General features: G+C 43.4%; 1 protein-coding gene across 1 annotated transcript; it reads right to left on the bottom strand.

Annotated features, from left to right (window-relative positions):
* Positions 1-260: 260 nt before the first annotated feature.
* On the bottom strand, positions 261-2931 carry Tktl2 (transketolase like 2). The gene has a single exon (XM_059244681.1). The coding sequence runs from the start codon at positions 2832-2834 to the stop codon at positions 951-953; it is 1884 nt and encodes a 627-aa protein (XP_059100664.1). The 5' UTR covers positions 2835-2931; the 3' UTR covers positions 261-950.
* Between the last annotated feature and the right edge of the window lie 9355 nt (positions 2932-12286).

Here is a 12286-nt window from a genome sequence, read left to right as displayed (position 1 = left end):
AACTCAGGCTTGTTGGGGGGTTTTGTTTGTTTCTGTTTTTTAATTGTTTTAATTTTCTGGACTGGGATTTCTTTTTTGCACTTCAAAGATATTATGAAGATAAAACTAAAGGTTTCTTTTTAACCCATCATTTCTTACTGACTTATCTCCAGCCTCGACCTCTTTGCCTCTCTTGCCTACGAGCTAGAGACAAGTTTCTTCATACCCATAGCTATATCAGGGAGAAGGCAGCTACATACACACAACAGACATCAAACAGCTCATTTTAAAATTCTTTATCACATCTATTATTCTCAGAAGATGAACAATAAAAAAACAAAGACCACTTTCACAAAACAACACATTAATATGTAATAAACTGGAACTAGTCGTTTCTTTATAGAAAAGTGGTTCTCGAGAGAGCTGTCCCTGCCAAAGGGACTGAAGCGGGCAAACTGCCGAGGAAATTCCATCATCAAATGTCACCCAGAAACGAGAAGGCGTGGCCTGGCAATGCCATTATGCAAATACTCAAATTTGCTTCAGGATCTGGGCTAATGAAATCTACAATTTAATTCATATTCCCTTAATTGATGAGAAAACTATACACATTTGATGAACACTTATAGCTGCATTATCCACATTATCCTCACCCCAGTTGGTTAATTATAGTCTTATCAGAAAACTTTGTAATTAGGTGGCTTTGTTGTCTATTTTGTAACTTAAAAATGTGTGGTTCACCTGAACAACTGAAAAACAAGAGTGGCACTTGTCAGTTTAACAGAAAGTTAGCTCAAGGGTTTTTTTTTTCATATTATTAGAAATGAAGGTACTACACAGTGATGCTTTAAAAACAACAGAACTATATATATATTAGTTTTTTTTATATAAAAGCAGACATCAATATAACACGAAGATACCAGTGTTTAAGACCAAAGCCAACAGCCTTGATGTATTAAGAAAGGGCCAGCTCATTTCACTAAGGTATCTTTCACAGCTGCTATAATGTGTCTGGCACTGATTCCAAACATGTCCAGCAATTCACTAGGTTTCCCACTTCGCGGCACTTCCGTTACTGCAAGCTGATGAACCAGGATGTCAGGCTCTCTGGAGACAGCCGCACAAACAGCTTCCCCGATGCCACCTTCTCGGTAGTGATCTTCCACAGTGACGATCCGGCCACCTGTGGCTTTGGCACTGCAGATAATGGTGGCGGCATCCAGAGGTTTGATAGTGAATGGGTCAATGACACGAATAAAAATACCTTCTTGAGAAAGCTTGTCAGCGGCCGCTAAGGCTTCATGTAGAGTAATTCCTGCTCCAATAACCGTCACCCTGTCATCTGCACTGTGGCGGATCACCTTGGCCTGTCCAATCACAAAGTTTTCTTGTGCAGCATAAATAACCGCAGTTTTTGGCCGGCTGGTCCGAATGAAGCACATTCCCTTGGTGTTGGCTGCCAGATACACAGCGTGTTCTGTGGAGACAGCATCACTTGGGTAGAAAACCGTGCAGGTGGGAATGCTTCTGAACATGGCTAGATCCTCCAGGGCCATCTGGGAAGGCCCATCTTCTCCAATAGAGACCCCGCAGTGGGAACCAATAAAGTTGATGTTGGTTTGGGAGATGGCTCCCATTCGGATCTGATCAAAGGCGCGGGTCAGGAAGGCGGCAAAGGTGCTAACAAAAGCAATAGTCCGTCCTCGTGTGGCACACCCCAGTGCCACACTTACCATGTTCTGTTCAGCAATAAAGCACTCTATGAAACGCTCGGGGTGTTCTTTCTTGAATATCTCGGAAAAAGTAGAGTTTTTCGTGTCACCGTCTAGAACAATAACTCTTTTGTGGGTGTGGCCCAACTTAGAAAGAGCCAAGCCACATGCTTCTCGGGTGGCTACCTTGTCACCCAGCTTGTAAGCAGGCAGAGAGGTCATCTTTATACTGGCGATGCTGATCTGGGGTGAGTCTTCAATAGGGGGCTTTGGCGTGAGGTTTCTGTTCGTCTGTATCTGACTCTCAATTACCTTGACAATTCCATCAGCGCTGTCTTTCGGCATGGGCTTCCCATGCCAGTTTTCCGCATCCTCAACATTTGGAATACCCCGGCCCTTGAAGGTCTTGGCAATCAGGGCAGTGGGTTTGTTCTTGACTTGGGCCGCTTTCCAAAAGGCCTGGCAGAGAGCTTCGACGTCGTGACCGTCCACCACGTAGGTGTTCCACCCAAACGCTTGGCAGCGCTTCTCATAGACGTCCGTGCCGTGCGCTAGGGGCGCGGTGCCGCTCTGCCCCAGGCGGTTCACATCGAAGATGGCCACGAGATTGTCCAAGCTGTAGTGGGAAGCAAAGGCCAAGGCCTCCCAGACGGAGCCTTCCGAGGCCTCGCCATCCCCCATGAGGCAGAACACGCGGTAGCTGGCCTTGTCAAAGTACTTGCTGGTGTAAGCCATTCCACAGGCAGCACCCAGGCCCTGCCCAAGGGACCCCGTGGCCACGTCCACAAACGGGAGCCGAGGGGTGGGGTGGCCCTCCAGGTCGCAGTGGATTTTTCGCAGGTTGAGCAAGTCCGATTCGGGGAGGCCGCCCACCTCCACCCAGACGGCGTAGAGGATGGGCGCCGCGTGGCCCTTGGAGAGCACGAAGCGGTCGTTGTCCGGGTGCTCTGGGTCGGTCTGCTTGTACCTCATGGTGTGGAAGAAGAGCACGGCCATGATCTCGGCCGCGCTGCAGCACGACGTGGGGTGGCCCGAGCTGCTGGCGCACGTGGCCCGGATGGAGTGGATCCGCAGGCGGTTGGCCACGTCCCGAAGCACCTGCAGGGTGTCGGGGTCCACCTTGGCACCGCTGGCCATGGCCATGGCTGCAGGCGGGCTGCGAGGTCGCCCGGGAGGGAGCAAAGAAAGCAGGTCCCTTCTCAACCCGATCCGCGACCGTTGAGGGAAGTCTGCGCAGGCGCCGGTGCTTTGTTTTGCACAGCGTCACAATGCCCCAGCTCTTCCCCCCCCCCCCCCCGCCCCGCCACCCCCCCCCCCTCCGCCACCCCCCATTCTGGATTTGTAATGTTTACTTTTTCACTTTCAGGTTCAACATTATTAAAAATAATTAAATATCACTTTACCTATCCTTAAGGCAGAAGTTCAAAATAGGATAAATAATAAATAATATACTGGTATATTATGCCTTGGGGGGAAAATATTTTACTATGGTGCCCTTTTACCTAGTTCTAACATTTCCATTTTAAAAGTAATTTGATTTTTACGTGTATGGGTATTCTGTCTGGTTGTGTGTCTGTACACCACTTGCATGGAAGACCTTCAGTCCCCTGGAACTAAAGTGACAGGTGGTTGTGGGCTGCACTATGAGTGTTGGAACTCGAAACCAGGTCCTCGGGAAGAGCAGCCAGCTCTCAATTGCTCAGCTGTCTCTCCAGCCCCTGCTGTCTCCATTTTAAAGGGCACGTGTTAATATAAATAAGACTGACAGAAAAGATTCTAAGACTTGATGAAGGAATGTTGAAGTTGGACAAGTCCCCAAAAGATCAGCTGTGTTTATCTTTGCTTATCTTTTTAGAAAAAAAAGAAGAGAAAATGGAAGTTTCATAGGCTAGGGCTGCAGAAAAGAAGATGTACATTAGGAAGAAAAATACAGCTTCTAGTAGCAAACCAAGAGGGGGCTGGTTGGAGAGTGGAGAATGAAACTCTGGAAGCTCATAATTGGCTGAGGAACTCCACCCCACAGAGCTGGTAAGCACATTAGTATAAACTGAACTATGGCACCCCATTCCAGTGCAGGGGTAGGCGTGAGAGAAATCGGAACTACTTAGCATTTCTTTCAAACTCCCAAATTTTTCCATTCATTTAAATTGTGGCACAACATTTTCTAAGGTAATAAGTTTTTGACATTTGTAAAGGTCAGTTTTCTTAAGCAAAGAATTTGGTCTTGGAAATTTAATACTCTAGATAATGAGTGTGGATCTCTCCTGCCATTCTGTGAGAATATATGGATTTTTTAGTAGTACATAGAAAATAGCATTTCCTACATTATTTGTAAAATTATTATAAATTGGTCTGATATTTTTAAGACATCTGGAAAGTTTATATATAATATGAGTTATTAACTATTTTCATTAGGTGTTTTAATATTTTAAAATATATTTCAAAGTACACAATTACTGATCATTAGAGTATGAAGCATGCATCGCCATTTAATAGTGGATTACCCAATATGGCCATAAATATCACTTAGATTAAAAGTCAAACAAATAAATGATAAATCGTTTTATTTTCCTACTTTAGAAGTGTCTGTCAGGGAAATAAGATCAACCAGGAACTTTTAGGGCAGCATTACAATAATTTGATTGTTTTGGAAGAGTGTGTGACTTGAGTTAGAGATTGTTCTGGAGCCAGTCAGAGGTTTTCTACAAATAGGAAAAGGTTCTTTATTTACTTCTGTTGACTATCAGCAAAAAGTAGAGATTAACAAATTTGGGTGGCCTTGGGTGGACACCGTAGGTGCATGGATGTCAGAGACAAGATAAGAGAGTTGGTAAACAGAGCAATACACTCCAGTGTGGTGAACTGGGAAGTGACAACCTCTGAACATCTGTTAAACAGTTAAGAATAACCTTGGAAGTGGACAGCTGTAGAGATGGTCAGTGGTTAAGAGTGCATACTGCGCTTCTAGAGGACCAGAATTCAAGTTTCCAGCATACAGCCTCCTCCAAGTCCAGCTCCTGGGGATCGAGTGCCCTCTTCCAGCTTCTTTTGGCATTCCACTCATGTGCACAAACCCACATTCAGGCACAAACATGTCCACATATTTCAAAACAAAAATGGTGTGGAAAGATGGCTCAGCAGTGATGAGTGGTTTTGACCTTCCTAAAGGACCCAAGTTCAGTTCCCAGCACCCACACCAGGTGATTCACAACTGACTGTAACTTCAGCCTCAAGGGATCTGATATTCTTTTCTGGGGTGCAATACCCACCCCTCCAAACATCATATGTGTGAGTGCACACACAAACACACCAACTAAAATATTTAAAAATAAATAAAAAAAAATGATATCTTTTAAAAAGACCAACCTTCCATCTGACTCCTGTTTTAAAATCTGTTAAAAAGGAACAACACATTTCTTGCTTTTTCTTTAAAATTATTGAAAAGTTTCCGTACCCGATATTAAGCCTCTCTGCTGACACAATAATCCAAATCAAATTTAATTAAGAAAAAGTCCAGTTTTAATTAGTAAATCACTCCCAGATGATTTTTTTGGTCACCAGAAAGGAGGCAGAGAGAAAAGACCGAAAAAACCACACGACCTTTCTCTGGGGGACAGTTTAAATACCCTGTAGGTGTGGTTTTGAGTATCTCTGGGGGAGGAGCTGCCATTTGGCAGGTTTTCTGAGATGAAGCAGGGTTTGGGGAGAGAGAGAGAGAGATGGGGGAGGGGAGCTAAGGTGGAGCTTCCACCCGAACAATTATCATTACACTTTTTCCTCACAGTATGCAGAAGTATTTGTTGTGGTGCCTACATCTCACGAATATAAACCCTGGCAGGATCAATAATACAAATAGCTATGAAGAGGAAGATAGGAAGCAGAAATCGATTTGTGTAAGTTCTGCTGAGCAGCAGCATAAGAAACAGCACCCAGTTTCTAACACTCAGGAGGCTGAGTTTAGAAGGCTTAGAGGTTGGAATCCCTGAAGTGTTACAACTTGTCCAAACTGCAGAATGCTCTTCAAGAGAATCTCATAAAGACAAATGACAGCTGCTTCTGCCTCTTCCATTTGAATTCCATTAGCACAGAAGGCAGAGCATGTGGGCTGGCCAGATCCATTAGAAAGCATTTCAATTCCTTTTGTGTGGGGTGATATGCTCTACCTATCTTTCTGGATTCTCATTTTGATAATTATTGTAGGCATTACTGTTATTTCCTTTCCTACTTTCGCTAACGTGTGTAAATGATATTTTGAGGTATGGGTTGAAGAGGTTAGAAGAAGAATTACAACATATATAGAAGACTATGCCAAACTCCCAGCAGCAAAGGATAATCGTAACTGACCAGCACAGGTAGGTATGCCGAGCACACGGAGGGCTGCAAAAGCCAAAGATGGCGGGGAGAGGACGTGAACTGGGCGGGGACCTAACTTGTTTACCAAAACTCATGATTGGCTCTTGGGATTAGGAGAGATGACATAGGTGCTTGGCCTGCTCTTGATCTTCATGCTGAGCTATGCCCAGAGAGGCTCATGGATACGTGACCTTTGTCGTGATTGGTAGAAGGAAAGCTGGCTTGTGGTTTGGTGCTTTACAAAGTGCCAGGCAGATCTCTGTGAGTTCAAGGCCAGCCTGGGCTGCCAAGTGAGTTCCGGGAAAGGCGCAAAGCTACACAGAGAAACCCTGTCTGGAAAAACAAAAAACAAACAAACAAAAACAAACAAACAAACAAACAAAACAAAAAAACCAACCAAACAAACAAACAAAAAAACCCAAAGGGTGTACTGATGCTTAATAAAGGAGTTCCTGCTTGTCACGGCTCCCCACTGCGTCTGTTTGTGTCCGGGTACCAGGAGGCTGGGTGACAGGCCAGTGGCGCACTACCCCTCCTCAGTCAAGGTCTGCTGCTGGTGGTGGGCCTAATTCTTCCGTGGGGTCAGGGGAACCCCACAAGCACACAATCCTTTCTCCTTTGCTGGTCACAGGGACCATGTCATGTTTCTGTTCTGTGAAAGAAGAGAGAAGCACAGGTCTGCTTTTCCTGAAAATAATTTCTATAAAAAAATCTGAGCTGTTGGCCAAAGGGTTCCCATGGAAATCCCCAAACAACCCAGGCTATACATTGCTCTCCACAAACTGATGGCAAGGCCCCATTGCTGAAGACAGTACCTACCCGACTCTCTGAACATGGAGATGTTGAGCCAGTGCCCACATAGAGCCTTCACCCCTATGTTCTACCGTTTATGGTACAGGAAGGTCCTCTGCATGCTACCGAAAGAGAAATGTAAATACCAAGTCAGCCATAAACTCTTTGATCTACAGTAGTGTCCTGCCTGCAAGATATGCTAGGGCAACGGTGGCACAATGCTTGTGGGAGTCACCAACCAATATCTGACTTGACTTACAGCTCACTCTACAAGATGGAACCCCATACCTGGCACTGCTTAGGTGACCAAGGATCTGAGACAAGATAGCTCAGGGACCTAGTAAAAACAAATACTATTGGTCCAAAAAACAGAAACAAACAAGCAAACAAAAAACTGTAGCAATAATAAGATTCCTGCTATGCTCATAGATCAGTGCCTTGCTCGGCCATCATCAGAGAAGCTTCCTCCCACAAGAGATGGGAATAAATACAGAGATCCACAGCCAGACACTGTGCAGAGAGAGAGAGACCTTGGAACACTCAGCCCTAAATGGGATGTCTCCATCAAACCCTTCCCTCAGGGCTCAGGGAACCCTGTGGAAGAGGAAGAAAAAGAGTGTGAGAGCCAGAAGGGGTGGAAGACACTAAAAAAACAGTCTTCTAAATCAACATGACCGAAGCTCATAGGGACTCAGAGAGACTGAAGCAGCATGCACAGGGCTTGCACGGGTCTGCACCAGGTCCTCTGCCTATGTATTATGGTTTCCAGTTTAGTGTTTTTATGAGATTCCTGAGTGTGAAAACTGGTGAGTCTCTGATTCTTATGCATTCTCTTAGGCTCTTTTTCTTCTGTTTATTTATTTTGCCTAATTCTGATGTGCCAATTCTTGTTTTACTTTATTATATTTTGCTTACTATGTTTTATTTTATTCTTTTTTTTTTTTTTTTTTTTTTTTTTTTTTTTTTTGCGGGTGTAGGGGTGGGCGGGGGAAGACAGGGTTTCTCAGTGTAGTTTTGGTGCCTGTTCTGGAACTCTTTCTGTAGACCAGGCTGGCCTCGAACTCATAGAGATCTGCCTGCCTCTGCCTCCCTAGTGCTGGGATTAAAGGCATGCACCAACACTGCCCAGCATTTTATTTTATTCTTATCCCTTAGAATCCTGTTCTTTTCTAATGAGAGACAGACAGGCAGTAGATCCAGATGGGAAGAATTGTAGGGAGGAACGGGGAGGAATAGAGAGAGGAGAAACCATAATAGGATATATTATGTGAGAAAAAAAAACCCTATTTTCAATAAGATAAACAGTGATAAAAACATAAGTCTGATTTGATGAGAATAATTTCTATGAAACAATTCTTGGTAGACAAGAGTGAATACAAGAATTATGATGTCTTCTTTTGATTTCTTCACCAACCACGACCTTCCCCTCAAGACGATGTGAAAAGGGCCATAGAAGCCTAAGCATAGCATGTTAGCCTGCTGCTGTGGGATAATCCCTTTGTACACTGTGAAGATTTGTCTCTGTGATTGGTTTAGTAAAGAAGCTGACTGGCCAATAGCTGGACAGGACAAGGTTAGGCGGGAGAACAAGATGATGGACACTGGGAGGAAGAAGGGCAGAGTCAGAGGAGGTCACCAGGAGATGCAGGGGGAGCAAGACATGCTGGAGGACAGTAAGGCCAGAAGCCACTAGAAATGGGTTACTTTAAGTTGTAAGAGCTCATTAGTAACAAGCCTGTGCGATTGGGTGAGCTTTTATAATTAATATTAAGTCTCTGTTGGTTATTTAGGAACTGGCAGATGAGAAAGAAAAGTCTGCTTACAGCATGCTTCATAGGATAGAATGGAAAGGCATGGAGACTTCCTAAGTTTCTGCATTTGCAGCTTGCCCAGTTTTATGTCAGTTTGACACAAGCTAGAGTCCTAGGATAGAAGGGAGCCTCAATTGAAAAAAATGCTTCCATAAGATCAGCTTGTAGGCAAGCCTATCATGCATTTTCTTAATTAGTGGATGATGGTGGAATGGGGACATCCCTGACTAGTGGCTGTGGTGCTATAAGAAAGCAGGCTGAGCAAGTCACAGAGGACAAGCCAGGAAGTAGTACTCTTCCATGGCCCAGCTCCTGCCTCTAGGTTCCTGCCCTGCTTCAGTTCCTGCCCTCATTTCCCGCAATGATTGTTACCTGGAAGTATAAGGGAAATAAACCCTTTCTTCCCCATGTTGCTTTTGGTTATGGTGTTTCGATCACAGCAATAGATCTTAACGAAGACAACTTGGGACAAGTACTTCCAGACTTCTTAGGAAGAGACATTGTTCTTGTGATTTATACAACGTATAGGCTGAATTTCTATTATCTACAAAGGAAAGCGTTCCTAACAGATTAAAAAAAGAGACTACTTACGTTCAAATAACTCAGTAATCAGGGGAAGTAAACAATGATAACAGGACTCAGACTAGAAGAAAACACAAGGGAATGGTGTTTGCTCAGCATTTTCAGTCTTGATGTCTGGCCTCATCCATACACCAGCAACTTGACTTCTTTGTTATGTTTTTACTGTGTTGTTGCTAGTCAATTAGCTTTTGAAAAATTTGGGACTGGATGTGCAAACACCACATATAGGAGAAACTCAAATGTTAGATTACCACCACAGCCACCTCCCATCTTACATGGATGGTTGATATAACATTAAATTTATATATGTATATATATATATATATGTGTGTGTGTGTGTGTGTGTGTGTGTATATAGATATGCTAGCTGAATATGCATAAGTAGTAATGATACTTTGTGAAAAAAATTTCCTTTTCTCTATCTCTAGATAGTAATCTTGAAACAGGTCACAACAAATGTCTTAACTTCTGAAAAGAAAATAATGAAAAGTAATAGAAACTAATACTTTTTTTAAAATCTGAATTCATATATATTAATTATATTGGATTATAAGTTAGTATGATCAACTTCAAATATTTCTGCAAGACATTTTAATTCACACAATAAACGCTCTGGCCAGGTACTCCTCCATTCTATGGCTTACCTAATATATCCTAACCCTTAGAGCAAATTCAATTCCCAGGGGAGATTTTATTTTGTCTAAAACAATTTTATCAATTTTATTGAGTTATGAGTTGAAAGTGTAAGTGAACTTAACCCATTTAATCAACATTCTTACTAATTTTGGCAAATGTTCGTGTTTACTGAACTTCCATCATAAAGAAAAACGCATTTTTGTTTGATACTTCCTATCCTCCCATCCCCTGTGGCTTCTGCATTCATTTTCTCTCCCTTGGATTTCTGTTCCACCTCTGAGGCTCTGCTCCTTACTGCCCTGTGTGTCTGCCTTCTTGATCTGCCCTTTGGGAGATTTCATCACTGTCTTCAGTTCCTCATTCTGTTCTTCTGCAGTGTCCAGTCTGCTGAGAATCCCAGCCATGGCACTTCCCACTGAAAATACTCGCTAGACCTTACAGTGGTTCCTTCTTCATATTATTCTCTAATCATAACATGTCTTTTCATCCTCTTAGCATATTTTAAAAAGCCTTTTATTAAAAGTCCCTGTCTTCATTTCTGTCTCTCTAGATGTGTTTGCATTGACTATTTTATTCTCTGGTAATGAATGGTGCTGCCTTGTCTTTAGTGTTGGACATTGGGGATTTTCTGCTTTGTTCTTCTAAGAACAGTTGGACTTTCTCTTGGAGGCAACCAGGTGGTGTGTTAGTGACTCTGGAGTTTGCTTTCCTTTGGTGTTAGGCTAGCTTCTCGACAAAGCATGCCCTCTTCAAGAATCCTGTACTCTGGCTGCATTTTTCCCTGTGTGAATTCTGGGAACTGCTCAGGTATTACTGCTCTCAAGTTTTCACTGGTTTGGCCTTGCAGAGATTGACTTCGCACAGGGTAGCACCTTAGCATTGCCTGGAGAGCTCTGTCTAGACAGTTTCCTCTCAGTAAGCACTGCCCTTCAATTTTCTACCCAGTGCCACGCCTGGGTTTAGGTCTCAACGGAGCTGAGCATGACTCTGGTGCTCTTCTTAACACACCCTCTTTGGTGAGGCAAGTTTCCCCACTTGTTTTTCTGCTTCTGTAGATGACTGGCCTGGGCTGCCTCTTGCCCAGTGTATTCAAACTGTTGCTTTTTGCTTTTCTAGTTTTGTAGTTGTTGCAAACTAGAGGATCTCTTTGCCACTACTCTATCAAAAACCTCAGAATGGAGACTCCCAATGTTTTGAACATGAACACCTTACATGTGGTCTTCAGATCCCTGCAGCCCCGCTTGCTGCCCTGTTCTCTGTCAAGCGTCTCTCTGATAAACATGTGCTCCCCTTAGCAGACTTCTGAACTAGCCACACGTATTATTACTAGCATTATAGAGACCATTTAGTAATCTTCCTGTTTAAAAAAAAAAAATGTTAGAAAGCATCTTCTTCCCCAAGGAAAAGGGAGCTGGGGAGATGGCTCAGCCTTCAAGAGGACATACCATTCTGCCAAAGGACCTGAGTTTTGTTCCCAGCACCAGGTTGGAGAGCGCCTTTAACTCTGGCTCCAGAGGATCCAAGACCCTCTTCTAGACTCTGTGGGCACATGCACTCACACACACAGACTCTTTCCCCCAGCCTCCACAAACACATATACATAATTTTGAAAATAAAAAGTCCTAGAAAAGAAGTATCCAAAGAAAATTCCATCATTATGATTAGCTAAGTTTTCTAGAGAGATTTTTAATACTTCTCTGTTAAATACAATGTCCTTTCAAATCTGAATGATTTTTAAAATAAATTCTCTAAAGCGTATCAAACAGCTCCTTCCCTTTTTACAAAAAGGTTACTCGGGGCATTAACCTTTTCTTGGATAACTAACGGCTATCATTATAAACACTGGCTATTATGCTCTATTGGAATTCAATGAAATAAATCAAAATAATTATTGAGAACAGTTCCAGAAGAAGGCTACCTTCAGTATCCTTGTTCAGAACAAATGTTCACGTTTTATTACTGTCCTTTGGTACATTTTTCAAGGTATATAGCTGTAGTAACAGAATGACAAGGAGGAAAAAAAGTGTGTGTGGCTCAAGAAGAATTCAGGTGTTTTTCCCTATCCCATAAATGTCCAGGGGATGGTGCGTGTTGGATCCCACTAGGTTTCCTAGTGGCTGTACCCAGCAGGACAGCATGGGAGGTTGATTGGACCACAGGCCTGGGTACCAGTTGTTTGTAAGGGTCTAACTAGCAAGGGGGAGGTCTTTTGCTCCACCCCCTGGCATTGTTATAAATAGACCTTTGGACTAAAGCTCTGGGCCTGTTGGATGAGGATCCAGGTCCACCTGAGTCTATCCTGTGTTTTCTGTCTGTTCTCTCTGCTCACTGTTTCTAAGTCTCTTATCCCCCATTCCTCAAGGGTTCCTGGCGTAAATAATGGTGGGGGCTGGTCCCCTACAGGTAGGAGGACATGACTTG

Source organism: Peromyscus eremicus, chromosome 17, assembly GCF_949786415.1.
Source record: "Peromyscus eremicus chromosome 17, PerEre_H2_v1, whole genome shotgun sequence".
NCBI lineage: Eukaryota > Metazoa > Chordata > Mammalia > Rodentia > Cricetidae > Peromyscus > Peromyscus eremicus.
Note: the sequence above shows the minus strand (reverse complement) of the source record. Positions and strands in the feature narration are given on the sequence as shown.